Below are 17,585 nucleotides of genomic sequence, written 5' to 3' on the forward strand. Positions count from 1 at the left end.
CTCGGTGGGCGTGGGAGGGCCGGCCTGCCCGCCTATCAACCAATCAGTGCCTTCATTACTCATAGGCTACGGCATCGCCATCTTCTTCCCTGCTTCCCTCCGGATACGACAATAAGCACAGCCGTGATTGGGCGAGTCCCGCTTTCCCGGGAGCCAGCGGGAGCTAGCTCCAGACCCCGCGTTTTGCCGCCATGGCTGCCGCCACCGCCACTTGGCGCTACCGCGGGGACCCCGACTCGGAACAGCCGGCGGTGCTGGGTGAGGCGGGAGCCAAGATGGGGCGGGCGGGAGCGGGATCGGGGTTGCGGGGCAAGGCAGGGCCAGGCCAGGCCACCCTGGCTTACGGCCTCTCTTCGCCACCTTGCAGTGCAGTTCTCCAACGGCAGGCTGCAGCGGACCGGATCCATGCAGTTCACCGTCTACCGAAACAGAGACATGGCACACCCCCAGAAGAAGCTCCGGAGGATTTTGGTAAGGGCTCGCCTGAAGAGCACGCTCCCGCGGCCGCGTGTAGCCGGACCTCGTGCGGGCAGCGGCTCTTGTGAGGGCGGCCGCGGAAGCCTGGAGCTGCGCCCGCTCCGAAATGGTACCGTCTGCGGTACGTACCGTGCAGCTGGTACCGTCTACCCGCCCTTGTCTAGCCGGGTAACAAGGTCTGCACTCTTGCAGCGTAGACATGGAGAGTCGTGCCGGGAGGTGGCAGCTCCTGTTGGAAGTACAGAAGCATAGACTCATAGAATTGCTTGGGCTGGAAGAGACCTTCCTGGAGTTTTCTCCAGTCTGAACAACTCCAGGCCTCTCAGTTCTTCATAGCAGAGGTGCTCCATCCCCCTGAACCTTTCTGTGGCCCTTCTCTGGACCCTCTCCCAATAGGTCCATGTCTTTCCTGTACTGAGGACTCCAGAGCTGGACACAGTACTCCAGGTGTGGTCTTACCAAAGCAGAGGGGCAGAATCACCTCCCTTGACCCCCTGGCCACTCTCCTCTGGGTGCAGCCCAAGATGCGATTGGCCTGGGCTGCAGTCACACGTTGCCTGCTCATGTCCAGTCTTTCATCCACCAGTACCCCCAAGTCCTTCTTGGAGTTACTCAAGCCTTTCATCCCCCAGCCTTTATTGATACTAGGGATTTCCCCAACCCATGTGCAGGAGTCTGCACTTGGCCCTGTTATGAGTTTCACATGGGCCGAACTCTCGACTTTGCCCAAGTCCCTCTGGATGGCATCCTCTCCCTTGGGCTATTCCACTCAGCTTCATGTCATCTGCAAATATGCTGAGGGTACACTCAATCCCACTATGTCACTGATGAAGACATTAAATAGTGTTGGTCCCAATACAGACTCGTGAGGAACACCACTTGTCACTGATGTGGATCCAGACATTGAGCCATTGACCAGTACCCTCTGGATCCAGGAGGGGGCTGCACCCACTCCCATGCCAAGGATGCACCAGGGATCCCTGCTTTGGCAGGCAGCAAAGGGTTTTTGCCTTTTTTGTTTGGTTGGTTGGTTTTGTTTCCCTTGTGTCTGTAGTCATGGCAGCTCCTGCAAGTAGGAGCTAGAAACCTCAGTCAGACACTTAGGCCCATTTGCAGGAAACTGCTGTTTCTCTGGAGATACCTGCCTGCTACCCTGCGCCAGCTGTTCTTACTGTACAGTACGCAAGGCTCAGAAAATTTGTGTTGAGCTTTGCTTTGTTGCAAATTTAGAAAAAAAATAAAACCAGAAAACCAAAACATATTCACAGCTTAGCCCCAGGCTTTGTGGGACTGTTTTCCAAATTTCACAGAATTTCTGGGATTTCAGAGATTAAGGCATCAACAGCGTTTTGGCCTGTATGAGAAATAGTGTGGCCAGCAGCGCCAGGGTAGTGATTGTTCTTGCACTGATGAGTCCGCATCTTGAATCCTGTGTTCAGTTCTGGGCCCCTCACTAGAAGAGAGACACTGATCTTCTGGAGCAGGTCCAGAGAAGGACAGTGGAGCTGGTGAAGGCCTGGAGCACAAATATGATGAGGAATGGCTGAGGGACCTGCGGGGGTTTAGTCTGGAGAAGGGAAGGCTTGGGGGGACCTTATCATTGTCTACAATTACGTGAAAGGAGGATGGAGCCAGGAGGTGGCTGGTCTCTTCTCCCAAAGAACAAGGGATAGGGCAACAGGGAGCAGCATCAAGGTGCACCATGGAAGGTTTAGACTGGAGATTAGGAGCAATTCCTTCTCCAAAGGGTGGTGAGGCATTGGAACAGGCTGCCCAGGGCAGTGGAGTCACCATCCCTGGAAGCGTTCACAAACCGCGTAGACAAGGTCCTTAGTGACATGATTTAGTGGTGGCGTTGGCAGTGTTGAGGACAATTTAACTTGATGGTCTTAAAGGTCTTTTCCAACTTGTTTGATTTTGTCATGCTGTGAAGTTCTGGTTCTTATGTGGGCTGCTGCCATAATGTAGGTGGGCTTGATGGGGTGTGGCAGAGCAGGGAAGCCCTTGGCAGGGGTGGGAGAACCCTTCCCTCACCCTGCAGAGTGCGCTGTGCTGGTGAGTGCTGGACCCTGGAGAAATGGGTGCAGGTTCTGCAGGGCCAGTGTGGTTTCTGTGGAGCACATCATGATCGCCTTCTTGGCACTGTGAGTTAACTCCTGGAACAGAAAGGAATCCCAAAAATTGCAATATGAACGTTTGTGATTAAGGATATCGAGACGGATGTGTGAGTAAATTTCCATCAGAGCTGAGTATGTGCTTATTTGACAAAAATTTGATGTATACATGGTATTCTTAGGCAAAGGCTGAGGCACTGAAGTTGCATGTGTTCATGATTTATTTTAATAACCTAGAGGGAAAAAATGTTTGAAAATGAAAAGCTGTTACTTAAGTACTAGTCATGTCCATTTGATCACAAAATCTGCTGTGTTATGTTTATGCAGTGAACACAGTGGATTCTTTATCATTTTTTTTTGTTGTTTTTGTTAAGTTACATTATAAGGAAATTTATATCTTTTCACTGAAGGGAGAGCCAAGATTAAAGTCAGAAGTTGCTTTGTTCTGCTACTGGTAAGTTTTACAGCTGCCTACATGAATGATTCAATGAATAAATGGCTTTTCAGCCAGTTATGGGTAATTCCAGTTACTCAGGGGAAACACACTGTAGTACAGTAGAAACACAAGTATTTTGAAATGCATTTAGGTGGTTGAGGCGTTTGTGGTAGTGCTGGCTGTTTTATAGTCAGTGAATTGCAGTCACTTGGCAATACTAGACTTTTAGGTAGATCATTGAAAATTATATTACACACACAGACTCTACGTAAACGTTACTATTCACATGATTTCTTTGCAGCGGTTCCTCATCTTCTGGCTGAGGTGAAAGCTGAGGTAGAATTATGTATCATTGGTGGTCTCAGCTCAAGAAATGTTGTCTGTTAAAGATTTTGACCTGATGCGGAGTGTACCCAGGGTGAGCTAGTGCCTAATGCCTAGGAATGTAGAGTTGTGTGGCATTAGGGAAAATGAGATGCAGAGAAGGTTATTCACAGTCCTGTGCTCAAGTAATTTTCCTTTGTTTTTTAGGTCTCAGAAACTGAAAGGCTTTCATATGTGGGGAATAACTTTGGCAGCGGAGCTATGAAATGTAATTCCCTATGCAGGTATGGATTGCTAGCAAAATGGGGGCACGAGCTTGGAGGCAGAAACAGAGGTGTTGCTCATACACAAAGTTCCTGGTAGCCTTTTTTAAATGTGGCTCAGAAGTTCCCATGGAGGCCGTGATTTGATTTGTTGGGAGACTCCAGCATCTGGCAGCTGCATAGTTTGTGCACTTTACATCCCTTTGGAAGTTGTGATGTTTCATATGGTGTGTGTTTGAAAAGGTCTTCTGAAGGGAAAGGTGAGGAGATGATTTGATGTAGTTGAGGTGTAGAAATAATAGTTTTGTTATTAAGCTATAAAACTAATGTTAAGAAATTTGCCAAGATCATCTGCTGCTGCCTGGGAACCTTCTGGGTCATTAATCACCATTTAACTTCAGGGCCACAGCACGGTGTTGCTATGAGAAATAACAAGCTGCCACACACTGTAAAAAGAGCACCAGCCTTTACATGTCCTGGTGTAGCAGTATGACCTTTGAAGCATTGGGGCAGATCCCACTGGTCTCCTCTAAGTATCTTGTATGTGAAATCTTTCTCAGTCTCTAACAGAACCACCACCAAAAGGGTAGAGAGCCAGTGTGAAATAATCTTGCCATGTCATACCTGAAGGTGTTTATTTTCTCCTTTGATGCATATTATTGCTCCTTCTAGCCTACACAAGACTGAAATGCATTTAATGTGCATGTCAGGATCTTGGTACCAAGTGCCTTGCTCTGTAGATCCACTCCACTTGACCCATGTGGTTTGCTTGCATTGGTCGTCTCTTCTCTAGTTGGACTGTACTGATGTGATTTATATCTGACTAGTTAAAATGCAGGTGAGGGAGTAAAAAGCAGAGCTGTGTACAATTTTTAGAGAGAGGAGGTGTTTTCAGATGTTGGCACCCTGGTGGTTCGGTGTTCTGAGTAAGACCGGACATTGGGAAGCATTTCTTTACAGAGATGATGTTCAGATTCTGGGACAGGCTTACTAGGGGGCTAGTTGATGCCCCAAGCCTGTCAGTGTTTGAGAGGTATTTGGGCAGTTCCCATAATAACATGCTTTAACTTTTGGTCAGCCCTGAGTTGGTCAGGCTGTTGCACTAGGTGGTCACTATAGGCTCCTTCCAGCTGAAATACTCTGTTCTGTAAAAGGAACAGGTTTCACCTCTGCAAACGGTCAATACTAATACTGCTCTTTAGTCTTTTCTCTGGGAAGTGAAACACGGAGAACTGCACCTTCAGATGTAATAGTCTTCAGTTTAAGATACTATAGCTGAAAAAAGGCATCAAGGAGCTTTTTCTTCTTGAGTTTGAAAGATAAATTTAGTTTTCTGAGTATGTATGGTACAGATATCAATGCAGTATTATTCCTAGACATATTTAGCGATCTTATCTCTAGGCACTGATTAAGAGATGGTTTTACTGCCTTAAATTGTTCTTACCTGCACCTCTGAAGATCCTGAGCTATGGACACTGATTCGGAGAAAACTCCAGGAACAAACTTGACAACAAAATTTTCAAGCTGACAAGCAGGTATTCTTTATTGCGGCGCCGGGAGACACGGGGGATAAATCCTCCTAACGTGTGTCCCCGTATTGCTATGTAAGCCATCCTTATATAGTCCCTGGGCATACATACATATTCATGAGGCTACGTATGGATTACATCATTTTCCAGAGAGTATCCCCCGCATGCATACAGAATTGTGGTGGTGGTCTCTGAGGGTCCTTTACTTCTTCCAACAATCTTCGTCACTTCTGGCAGCCTTTGAAGCACGCGCAGTAGATGCTCATACCAGTTTAATTGGTTTGTTAGCACCAGAGACATAATAATCCTCCTATCCTCCTACTTATCAGTTAGTTTAACTGCAGCCCATCCTGGACACCTGCAGTTCCCAGATACTCCTTATCCCTGTGTCCTGTTCTTCTAAACTGTTTTTCTTAAAACTAGGCCAACTATAACGATTTATCTTGTGAGAATTCTCAGTATATTCTCTAGCTGTACTCTATTTTTTTTTCTCTATGTATCATGCACCTCAGTAATTTTCCATTGCTACTGTTACAAAGCCATCAAACTTAACATTACTTAAAACTAATTATAAAGGTTTCTATATTCCATTTTGTGCCCCTTTGTCTCCTGCGTCTTGCAGGACCCAAACCAGAAGAAGCCCCCTGCTTCCCTTGGGTGTATACCAGTAAAATCCAAAACCTGTTCTGCAAGACAACACTAACAAGGCAAGCTAACTGCTGATAATATGTTCAACTTCAGGTATTAGTTTTGCATTATGTGTGCACATGCCTCAGGATCCACAGAGATGCAGGCAAGAATCAGTTAAGTCATTTCTTGCTTTTCTTTCAAGTTTTCCCATGCCATCCTTCTGTCCCTTTTCTCCCACATCTGCTTCAGCTGCATGTATGAGGATTTCCTCCAGTGGGTCCATTCCTATAGCTCTTAGCAACTGTTAGCCTAAAAATGTGCATTCACAACTGCTCAAATAAGTGTAACAGGGAGCAGAAACTAGCTCTGATCAAACCACCCTCTTTATTCTGAGTTGAGTCCACTCAACCTCTTGGTTTCCTGGAACAGCAGGAACTGCCCAGAAACCCTTTCTGGCCAGGAGGTGCTGAGGTTCCTAATGTATGTGGGCAGCTCCTCTGAGAGCATAGAGTGTTGCTGTCACTGCAGCAGGCACCCTGTTGTGCAAGTGGGTTTTTGCTTCAGGAAGTGTGTTTTGACTTCTAGGAAAACGTGTTATGGGCTGGAAGAAGTTCAGGTACCGGTCAGAAGGGGTCATATGGAATGAACTCTTCTGGCTGGATAAGAAACTGGTGCAGGTGATAACTTGATCCATGTTAGACCAGGGTGACATACAGCATGTTCTTCTTGGTGTGTCATGAGACATAGTGAGGAGCTGCATAAACCATTTGGGCTTGCCCCTCTGAGATGTGGGATGAAAAGGAAGTTACCTGAGAGAAATTATCGTATTTCAGAAATGGCAAAGTCACATTTCCAAGGAGCTCTGAGGACTTAAAAGTGACTTGTACTAAGCAGAGAACTGGCCACAGGGAACCAAAGCTTACAAACACAGGCAGCTGCATAGAAGCACTATACATAACATATATATAACACAGAAGAGAAACCAAAGGTTCTGGCACATCAGAAAAGGCAAAAGACAATATAGCATTCTGGAGCTAATTTAATTGTCATAAAAATTCTACATTTACTCAGGGCAACAAGTCTTTATATGTTTATATATGTGCATGCATGCACTAACTCGTTTTACTGTGACATTCTAAATGTGCTTGGAAAACTTGTATTTGCAAAGCAGAATAATTGGCAGAGAGTGAGGAATACACATGGCTTTGCACTATATGTTTTAAAACATCACTTCCACTGGACTGTCTCTCACTGATGTTTTGCCCCTTTTCTTCCCAGGTATTTTATTGGTGTGTTAGACAAGGACTCTGGGCAAATGGAAGTGTATAATGCTGAAATATTCAACATGCAGCCCTTGCTGTCAGGTAAGAAGATACTGTGTTTAATCCCGGCACCAGAGTCACAGTATGCTAGACCTATGTATGCATTCAGCTACTGGCTGCTTGATTGCTGACAGTAGAACTGTTTTCTCCCTGGCTGCTCGCTCTTCCTCATTTCTGCCTTATTCCTTTAGCATGAAGGAAGGAGGATACATTACACTCTCCTTCCGAAGCACTGAATGATGTGAAAACAGGGGGAATAAATGAAGGTGAAATTTAGGGTGGATGTTAGCCAGAGAGCGTTATGGGTGGGAGGGTGAAGGTTCTGAAGTTGGTAACAAAGTTGTCACTGTTCAGAATAGTGTAGCCTTGTCTAGGTGTGCTCTGCTGAGGGAAGCCTAGAAATTGCCAGGTCAAGGGGCTGGATCACTGGAAGAACACTTTTCTTCAGCAGAACTGCTTTTTGTTATTGAACTCAGGAGGGTAACCGAAAGAATTTGGTCTTTTGGGAGCTTATTTTTCCCGTGCTGCAGTCCACATGTTATGCTCATAGACTTTATAGCAATAATTGGCCTGTCTTTCCTTTTGTGTTCTAGGTGCATGCTCTCTTGTTTGATGTGTTCTGTGATTGACAAAGCCTTGTGGAGGAGATCTTGAAGTGATGTGCTAAATGTTTTAGTAATGGATTATAGCTAAGGGGATACCAAATAACTGTGCTGTCCTTGCTCCTGCAATCCAAGCATACTAACTTTTGTTCTTTTACAGATAACTTAGTACCTGATGACACAAAGGATTATCAGAATAAATCCTACAGGGAGAAGGTAAAGTTGAAATCCTGTATCATATTCTGCTGTGATCCCGCTAACAGTGGCAGATGATACTTATCTTAGATTGTGATGTTTGGTTTACTGCTGGGTAAACCTGTGTAGTTTCAGCACTCCCTCTGCGCCTTACAGGTCTGTGAGGTAATGCATTATTAGTGCCTACCTTGCAGAATTTTCATAATTATTTTAGGTTTGATTGCAATCTCAGTTACTTCCTGACCCTTGCGGATCAGCGCTTGTTGCATGGTTGGGCTGTGGCCAGTAAAATGTTTGAAGTTTTCTTAAAGGGAGTGTGATTGTGGAACAAGTGGTGGTTAGCTGGGTTTTCTTCTTGTCTGCAGAGTCTCTTCAGTTCAGCAGTGTGTTTCAGTTTGTATCTTTCTTGCCTAGATGGATTTGTGCATTGAGGCCTTTGGTACAAGCAAGCAGAAGCGAGCTCTGAACTCTCGGCGAATGAATGCAGTGGGCAGTGATATTTTGAACACAGCTGTGACAAAAGCAGCAGCAAACATTATAGATGCAAAGGGAGTAACAGGTAATATTATTGTATCAGGGGTTTAATGAAGGCAAGCAGATGTCCCTTTTTCTGTCTGCTCCTTGCCAAGTATGGTGAGAAGAAGAAAGGGGTTGACTTTGAGTGACCAAGGAGGCAGCTGGAGAAGGGCACATGTGGAAGAACTCACAGGTCTTTCTAATGGAAAGGAACTGCTTCCTTCTGATCCTGCTAGTCTTGCTGTGGGAGTTGCCTGAAGGAGGAAAGGTTACTGTGGCATCAATGTCCCTGGCCATTACTGGGAGCTCTTCTGGGATTTCCTGGGATTCAGTGTTCTGTGATAAAGGCAGTGCATTCACCTGGTCTGAACTGAGACACTGAACATTCATTAAGGTGAACTGTACCACTGGCTTCACAGTGGCATGTCTATGTAAAATGGTCCATGTCCTAAGTCAGGTCACAGCCCCATCAAGTGCAGTCCCCTGTGCTGTTGTGAGATAGGTTGATGGACTTAGGCTTCTGCTATGGAGGAGCCTGCAGCAAATAGTCAGTCTGCCATGTGCCTAGTTATTGTCACTATTGCAGGCAATATTCACTCTCCAAAGCATTGTATTGAGCTGAAGCTTCAAGGAGAGTTGATAAACCCACTACTGAGTGCTGGTGAAGCTGCATCTGTATCATGTCATCCAGCCTATGCTACCCTGTCCTGATCAAGAGGGAGGTGAAAAATGACAGAGGAGAGGCCACACAACTTGCAGGCAGGGGCCACGCAACTGACAAGGAGAGGTAGAAGGAGCTGAGCTTGGTTAGTCTGGTAGAGAGGAGGCCAAGGAGGATCTTAACAGCAGCCCAGAGCTACCTGAAGGGCAGTCAGAGCCAAACCCTTTTCAGCTGTACCAGGCAGTACAAGAATCAATAGCACAAGCTGCAGCGGTACCTGAACCTTGGGAGAAAGAGATGTGAGACTAGGGGAACTGTCTTGCCTTGGAGGGTTTTAAAGCCCTGGAACACATCCCAGAGAGGCGTAGACTCATCATCCTTGGGACTTCCAAGCTTTCGGAGGACAAATCTAGGGTTGCACTGATACCGTGCTGTACAGTGCTACTCTGAGCAGGAAGTTTGACAGGAGACCTCCAGAGCTCCTTTCCACTAATGCTTCTGGGATTGTGAGTTTCATTGGCTATGAATGGGAGAGATGTCTGTTGACTATAGAACCCATCAGCTCTCATGCTTTTCCAGCTGGATAATGTCTGTGCTCTTGGAGCTGCTTTGTGCCAAATGGCCCTCCAGTGGAACCCACAGTGCAAAAAACATACTGTCCACCCTGCAGGCAAGAGATGCAGCAGCAGCAGCAGCAACCAGTTTATCTTGTTGCACTTCTTTCCCATATTTTTATCTAGTCTGGAGAGGCTTTTCTAAATTTTAAGGAGCAGGAAGTTCTTGGTGGAAATGATGACACTATGCTAAGCCCAGGATGCTGAGTACATAGCATGCATGTCAGTCAGCCTTTTTGTGCCTATGGGAATGCTTTCTGTACAGTTACCACCTACATGTGTCAGGAACAAACCAAAATGTGGAAGAGCTGTAGCCTTTCCTTACTACTCTCCCAAGTGAAATAAACTGAACTGTTTTTTTAAACTAGTGACTAAACTGGTGTTGATGCAAGAACCACCATGGAGTAGACTTGTATTTAAAGAAAGGATTTGGGTTGTGGTCATGTTCTCAGTGTTTTTGTTTGTATGGTGCAAATACTTTTCTTTCCTGCTTCCCTCCAAAGCTCTGATCCAGGATGTGGCCCAAGATGATGTACAGAACATCTCTACCTTCCTCCCACCATGTAATGAAGATGCTGACAAACCAGAAAATGTTTACAAGTTTGAGGACAGTATCTTTTTCTGTGGCACAGCGGTTTCTTATATAATTGTAAGCCTTGATGCCAGTGATCTGACATGTGGGAGTGAGTGTTGCAAAGTGTGTGAATGAGCGGCCGCCTTCCCTCGCAAGCCAAAAGCTGAGAGCAGTGACACAATGCGTTGAGATTTCTCCCATATCCTTCCTCTTTGCTGCAAGAGAGCAGGATGCTGTGCCTTGCTGTTGGCAGTAGTTCGACTGAGATTAGGAATGAAGTTGGCTATGCAGACATGACTTGGGGTACAGTTACAGTCCTTTAGAGACCTTTGTTATTGGCCAGCTTCCAAGTGTTGTAGTTACATCCTGCCTATTTATAATTTCATGTTGTCTTTCCCTGCCCCATATCTCCCAAAATTAGAATGGATGTAGCTTATCTCATTGTGGACTGTTCAGACCAGAAAGGAGAGCAAAGGTATTTTTGTTCTTTTCTTTAAAATCCCTCCAGTTCTGTCCCCAGCAGAGTATGAAGCGTTGCGGATTCCATCAGCAGCTTTTGTTAACATCACTCCAGAAGAAATCACCAAGAAAACACAAGAGAGAAGGTAATGCTGCTGCAAACAGCCTCTTAATAGTCGATGTGCCCTGTGAAGCTGTAGTTTATCTATGGGTCAGGATGGCTACTGCTGCCAGCTCCAATGTACCCAGGCTGACCTTTTCACTGCAGAGGGGAGGACATTTGATCCAGCCACAGCTGAGCAACACTTACCCTGGGGAGTATGTGCTATAATTTTATACATGTGAGGAAACTGTGTGCACAGCAGCATGGTTGCTCTTTGGGGATCTGATTGCAGAGGAAGAGAGTGGGGTCTGAAGGCAGGTGCCTAGAATATGGACCACAGAACTGTACTCCCATGGCTGGGCACTGTCACAGCTAAATAGTGATTTGCTGTTGAGGTTGCTGTGGCGTGGCATGGGCATACGTTTAGAGCTATTAGGCTGTTGTGCTAAGGATCTGAAGTGAGCAGGAAGAACACAAACCGCACCTGTGCTTCCTGCCTATGCTGAAGTAGAGGTTTGTGTGCCACATGAAGAGCCTCCAGTTTCTGCAGTGCAGGGACCTTCTTAGTATTTGCACACTAAAAGGGGCTGGCTGAACATGGTGGGCATTGACAGGAAAGTATGCTCACAAAGCAGTCTCCTGGGCTGTCCTTAGAGGTGTCCGGGGAGCAGTTCTCAAACAGCTGAGCATTGAAGTTACAGGTGTCTCCTGTCCTTCTGATGATGTAAGTTGATTCCTGGTTCTTTGAGCTTCAGCCTCTCCTTTCTTCTTCAGCCATTGCTGCTTTGTTTTAGAAGAGCTGAAGTTCCTGCCTGCTAATGAGAAGAGCAGAGATCACAAAGCCCGGTGCCTCTGGTTCCTGGACACCCTTATTAAGTTCAGCTACCAGAAAGTGATCAAAACGAAGTGTAAGAGTTTTCAGCTCCTCTACTTTTAAGCTGTGATTTTTTTTTAATGCTGAGACTTGTTCTGTAATTACTGCAGTAGAAAATTATGAAGCTGCCCAGAATGAGTGATGAAAGAAGCAGCTAGTGGTTGAACAGCTGCGGCTAGCTGCAGCAGTTTCTTTCAGCCTATTTCATGCTGAGGTTGATGATCTCCACGTTGTTGAGGGTTGCTAGATCTGCATCTGCTGGGAGATGGATGTCTAATCTTTTTTAGTTCCTTTGTAAGTGGTGTGCATCAGAATGGCACCACAAGACTTTCTTTGCAGGAGACAGGGTAGCTTACATTGGAAATCTTTAGGTTCTCCCTAGCTTATCGATAGTGCTGCACTTACAAACAAGTTTTATGTTTTCACACTTTAGTCCTAAGCCAAGAAGATGGAAAGTGCTATCCGGCCTCCGTATTACAGGTGCAAAAGGCATTCAGTACACAGTACATCCTTTATCTTTCTTTTTGTGCTTTTGTCTTCATCATGCTTTGCTTATTAGTTCAGTCTGTGAGTCACAGTGATCATATCTCTGTTACATTCAGGGTTCTGCTTTTAAAATGTCAGGAACTGCTGTTTTCAAAATGACTACACAAAATATTTTGGTTGAAATCTTCAGGACTTACCATCTTCCATAGAACTTGTGTATCTCCTTGTCAGTGGTGAAAATGTCACTGTTGGCATTTTCAATGGCAGGGAGTAATGGAGGAGGACATGGCAAGCCTGGTTGTAAATATCCTCCTGCACTGCTGGAAACAGAGGAGTCACCCTGTAGAACTTAGTCAAGGATGACATGGAAATGACAGATCTTGGATGCTAGTAGGAATTCATTAGTGTGGTTTCAGTTTTAATAGTATTTTCTGACAGGACCATCTATTGAAAGGTAGAAATCTATTAAAAGAAATATATGCATAGGTGCACATGCCCACATTCTAGATTGTGTAGTGTTGATGTAGGAGATCCCATTTAGAAAGAAAATAAAAGCTGTTAGGAGCCTCTTTCAGACCTGAAAAATGATGAGACCAATCAAGTGCTGAGGTTTCTTTTGGGTTTTCTATGTTCCTGGGAAGAGTGATGAATGTCATAGTGGTAGGTGTGCTATTATGGTGGCTGGAGTAGTAGTACAAGAAAGAGTAGGTTCATTCCACTGTAAAATCCTTTTCTGTCCTAGATCCAATGGGTCCTGAATGCCCACAGATTATTAGCAGGAAACTCATGAAGAATTTCACTTCACTGACCTACAACGATAGCAGGTAAGGAATTACGTTTGCTTGAGCCAGACATACAGCAGAATTCAGTTTAGAGGTCTATGGACACATTATCATGAAACCTACCAAAATGTAAGTAGATTTTCTTGATTCATGCCTCCAGCCCTGCAGAACACTGGGTTGTGGCTGACGGTAGTCACTTTCAGACAATGCTGGTCTATCATGTAAAGGGGGGGGGGGGGATTTTCTCAACCCCTAGTGTTTAGTCTGTTTGTCAGCGCTCCAAGAAAGCTGAGACCCTGTGCCCAACCAGCCTGTTTATAGAGACCATTCACTGACCAGTCCTGCTGGATCAGAGGGTGATGAAACTGACTTGCTCAGGGAAGTGCTCTTGTTATAACAGAGCCTGGCAATCCTGTTTAATGGAAGTACCAAAATAAAGGGAAGAGTGAAGAGTGTCCTCACTCTTGCCAGTGTCCTCTCCATGCTCAGAGAGCTGACAGCTGCTCTGCCTAGAAGGGGCATAATGGTGATGCTTTGCTATTGCATAGCTGTACTACCACTGTTGATCTGTCAGAAGCAGAGAGTTTGAGTCCAAATGGGCCAGCTTTTGTCTGAAGGCTCTGACCAGTGACAAGTGGCATTCAGTTAAATGCTCCCAGAGAATCACCAGACAGGGATCTGATTTGTGTGGATTATGTATTTGAGATGCCATTAATACTTCCACTGAATACCCTCAGAACAGCTTTCTTTTGCCTTCCTCTTGCAAGAGACTAGTGCCAAAGAGACTGAAGTGTCATTAGCTGGTGGATTAGTCAAGGCTGCATAGTGATAACCTCAGGAGCCCCCACTTCTGAACAGAAGCAGGCACCTGAGGAGGACAAAGAAGTCTGTTAAGCCCCTGTGATTGAAGGTCTGTGCTGCTTTGAGCTCTTCTTTGGTGTCTAGGAAAAGTCCACCATATCTAACTGGGGCTCCAGTTCTGTCTGCACCTAGTGGGGCTTGTGTTATGGGTTCACTGACACTTCACATCTCATGTGTTCTTCCTCTTGCCATGCAGTGTCCAGAATTTAATCTCCGCATCAATGAAGGCTAAAATCGCAGCATATGTCATTGCATTGGCTCTGCACATTAACAACTTCCAAATCGACCTCACGGTCCTGCAGAATGACTTGAAGCTCCAAGAAAGCAGGTGAGTTGTCATGTTTGTTCACACCTGCTATGATATGCTGTGATCATCCTACAAAGAGCTCTGAGGAGAGATCTCGCTCTGGAGCCCCTCTGGTACCTAAGTAGTTCAATAATACCTGCTAGCAAGTCCCTTTTGTTATAACTGGACTCTCTTTCATGAGTTTGTTGAAGCATTATTTTTAAGCCCTGTTATTCGTAAAGGGGAGTGGTTGCACATCTGAAACTTAGAAAGGTGCTTGCCACAGAGGTCCTCAACTGCATCAAAAGGCTCTTCAGCTGTTCTGCAGGGAAGGAAATAAAGGCAGGCAGTATAGAAGTAGCCAGGTGGGGCAGATTCTAGGACAGGACCTGTTCACTGCCATGCAGCTCTGTTTCTTGCATGATAAATCACATCACTCGTGACCTTCTTGCCTGCTGTGTCCCTTGTCCTGCAGAGCTCCAGTCCCTGTTAGGTACCAGTTTGGGTACCTGTAAGGTTTACAACTGCCTGCAACAGGAAAACTAGAAACAGGGTTTCTCCCACAGTTGCACACTGAGCATGTAGTTGTATTTACATGAAGGAATCCCAGGCCCCTGAAATTTATCCATTCTGGGCTTGGCTCCAAGAAGGTTGTTTTTGAAATATGGACAAACTTGGGAACTCTGCAACAAACATCATGGGGAGAGGTTGTAGGCAGAAATGCTGGCCATATGGCATATGCTGGCAGTATTTGAAATGTTTGCCAAATTACATCTAGTGAAAGTGAACGGGTAGAAAACAGCTTGCAGAATAAGTTTCAGGGCAAAGAACCCTTGCTGTGTTAGCTCTTCGGAGCAGTTGCTCCATAGACTTCTAATTTTCTAAGGAGTAAGTGTTATGCACCTGCCATTACCTGCAAGACCTGCTTTTCCCAGCAGGTGTCAGTCGGAGCCTGCTGCCAGCTCGTCTGGCTCTGGGAGTTCCATTCCAGTCTATGCTGCACTGTACTGTCTCTCAGGCCCCTGCTGAATTAATCAGGCACCGATGAGAACTGCTCAAGAATTACACTGTGCTGGATGAGAAGCCTCCCAGCAAGCAGACATCAGATCATCAGGCACTTTTTTATTAACTGTGTCTGGAAAAAGATCAGGTGGCTCTGTTAGTGACTGCTCAGCCATCCTGATTAGTATCTGTCTCCCACCCTGGCTCTGTTTTGTGGGCAATGGTTACACCAAGGACATGTGCTTCCTTTACACAGTCACTGAGACTGTGGTCTTTCTTATCAGGATTGCTTAGTGACTGTGCATCTGGATAAGAACTGCGGAGGGACACAAACCCTTCACTGCAACTCAGAAAAACACTGTGGCATATCCTGGGGTTTCTGGCTGAGGGGTGTAATGTTAAGGTCCATTAATATCTGGAGGTAATCTGAGCCCTTAGTCATCTCCTGGTTCTGCAAGCTCCTTAGTCAGCCATGATGCAGTTACTTCTGAGTTTGTCCCCAGTTGCAGTCTTTGTTCTTTGATGTGTAGTAGTGGGTTCAACAGACGTGTTTGCTATTAGTTTCCACCTTCTGTTTCTTGTTTTCTTTTTCTCTCTTGGCTTTTTTCCTTCCCCCTTTCTCTTCATTCTTTTTGTTCTTCTCATTATTTTTTCCTTTTTTCATTTTCCTTTTTTTTTTTATTTTTCTTTTCCTTGTTGCAATTAAGTTTTTTTAAGGAATCCGTGTTGGTTTTTTGCAATTGATACCAAGATTCTGTTCTTAACTACTGTACTGAAGCTGGGAACACAGGCCATAGGATGCTGTTGAGAAAAAGGTGGAGGAGGCTAGGACCTGTTGGAAAAATTGTGGAGAGACACATAGCCCCGAGTCCCTTGATGGGATGATCCGTGCTTTCCGTGCTTCAAGTGAGAGGTTTGACTGAAGAACCCTTCCCAACTCAATCTGTATGTCTTTCAAAGATAACAAAGTCGCTGGGAGGATTCTGGGACTTGAGTGTTCTCAAGACCCCAGATGAAGCTGGGACATACATTTCTCTGCTAGCTTCCCTTCAGTTGCACTTTGTTCTCTCTGTTGGACGAGCTTGAAGGTGTGTTCCGGTTGTGCCTTCTTGCCCAAACTCTTCATATTACACATCTCAGCCAAGCCTCTCTTCTTACAGGTAAGAATGCTCAATTTTAGTTGCTAAGAGACATTCTTGCTGTACCAAGTTCCATTCATCATACAACACACAAGAGATGAGTGCACAGGGAAGCAACCATGGGCTGCCAGCAGAAGCATCTGAACAGACTGCCTGTTCTTTTCATAGGGAAGCATTATTTTTCTCTCAAGTAAGCTTGAGTAAAGCAGTGTGGGTTTAGAATGCTATCCAAGGTGCTGGTGCTGAACTCAGTAGCCTTCTAGTCTCTCCAGGAAGGATCTACCTCATAGTCTTTGAATACTTTCAGCATCTGTCTCCATGCTATCCTTGACGTGCAGAGAACACATCCTGCTTGTGCGTGCCTTTTGGCATCTGCCCTGTGGCAAAAGCCTGTTAGCTGATTTTTTTGTGCAGTATCATGGGACAGAAGACTTGTGCTCCCTGCTCACACAGTGTTTCTCTGGTGTTTTCCAGGATGATGGACATTGCAAAGGCCATGCGGTTGAAGGTTTCCAAGGCAAAGGGACTGCCAGGATTTGAAAATGATCAGAACCACAAGATGGGCACTCTTTCTCTCCCCTTGCCTGTTCAGAAGGCATCAGGGAACCAAATGAAGCGCAAGAAAATGAACTAAAATGTCTGGGAGGGGCAAAGCAGTTGTTTTCTCAACAGCTGTTCCACATATAAGAGTGGTTTTGTCTGTTGGGTTTGGCTGTCCAGCATCAGCACATAACCCTGCTGAAATCCTCTCTCAAGGCTGGGTTGCAACAGATGTTCACTTCATTAAACAGCTTATTTTTTTCATTTATGTAGAAAAAGCTGTAGTAAAACATTTTTCTTTTTTCCTGTCTGTATAAGGGGAGAAAGATGTAGGTTGTGCTGGAGCAAGAAAACATGGTTTGAAACTGCAGGTCCTCCACTGACTACTGAGGATTCCCAGTACCTGGGAGAGAGACTGCTGGGTTATTCAGTCTAGTCCTGGGCCGCAAGGCTCATTCCAAGTGTATACTAAGCAAAGCTGTAGGAATCTCGGGCTTGTGAAAAGCTGAGGATCACCTCCAAGAGAAAAAGCTTACGTGAAACAGGAACATGGGCTGTCAAGAGCAGTCTTCTCTTTGAGGTGTTTTTGCTCCAGATTGTAATTTGAGTTTAATACATAATTGTGGGATTTAAGAGTAACTCATTGCACATCTTAATGACTCACTACTCACAGCTCTGTCACTCACAGAAGTGACAGAAACATCCAATTTGTGAGTAAAGGAGAATTAATCCCATGGGAATTGTAGGCTGTAGATAGGAATGTTTCTATCACAGAATTGCTGATATTGGAAGGGAA

The 17,585-nt window shown here is 45.4% G+C and overlaps 1 protein-coding gene across 1 annotated transcript; it reads left to right on the forward strand.

Moving 5' to 3' along the window:
• The first annotated feature begins 182 nt into the window (after nt 1-182).
• Nucleotides 183-17,067, forward strand: POLR1E (RNA polymerase I subunit E). The gene is made up of 12 exons (XM_061362601.1): nt 183-258; nt 368-471; nt 3,559-3,635; nt 7,052-7,137; nt 7,858-7,913; nt 8,307-8,451; nt 10,187-10,294; nt 10,766-10,862; nt 11,594-11,727; nt 12,922-13,003; nt 14,019-14,150; nt 16,724-17,067. The coding sequence occupies exons 1-12, from the start codon at nt 192-194 to the stop codon at nt 16,881-16,883; spliced, it is 1,248 nt and encodes a 415-aa protein (XP_061218585.1). The 5' UTR covers nt 183-191; the 3' UTR covers nt 16,884-17,067.
• Nucleotides 17,068-17,585: the final 518 nt, after the last annotated feature.

The sequence above is a fragment of the Neopsephotus bourkii genome, unplaced genomic scaffold, assembly GCF_033783945.1.
Source record: "Neopsephotus bourkii isolate Nb327-2 ecotype Australia unplaced genomic scaffold, CSIRO-AGI_Nbou_v1 NB_1131, whole genome shotgun sequence".
NCBI lineage: Eukaryota > Metazoa > Chordata > Aves > Psittaciformes > Psittacidae > Neopsephotus > Neopsephotus bourkii.

Excerpts from the sequence above, each read along its gene's own strand:
- POLR1E (XM_061362601.1), top strand. The coding sequence starts at position 192 with ATGGCTGCCGCCACCGCCACTTGGCGCTACCGCGGGGACCCCGACTCG. Across the intron at positions 8,452-10,186 it reads AGATGCAAAGGGAGTAACAG|CTCTGATCCAGGATGTGGCC; the intron begins GTAATATTATTG and ends TTCCCTCCAAAG. Across the intron at positions 10,863-11,593 it reads AAGAAAACACAAGAGAGAAG|CCATTGCTGCTTTGTTTTAG; the intron begins GTAATGCTGCTG and ends TTTCTTCTTCAG.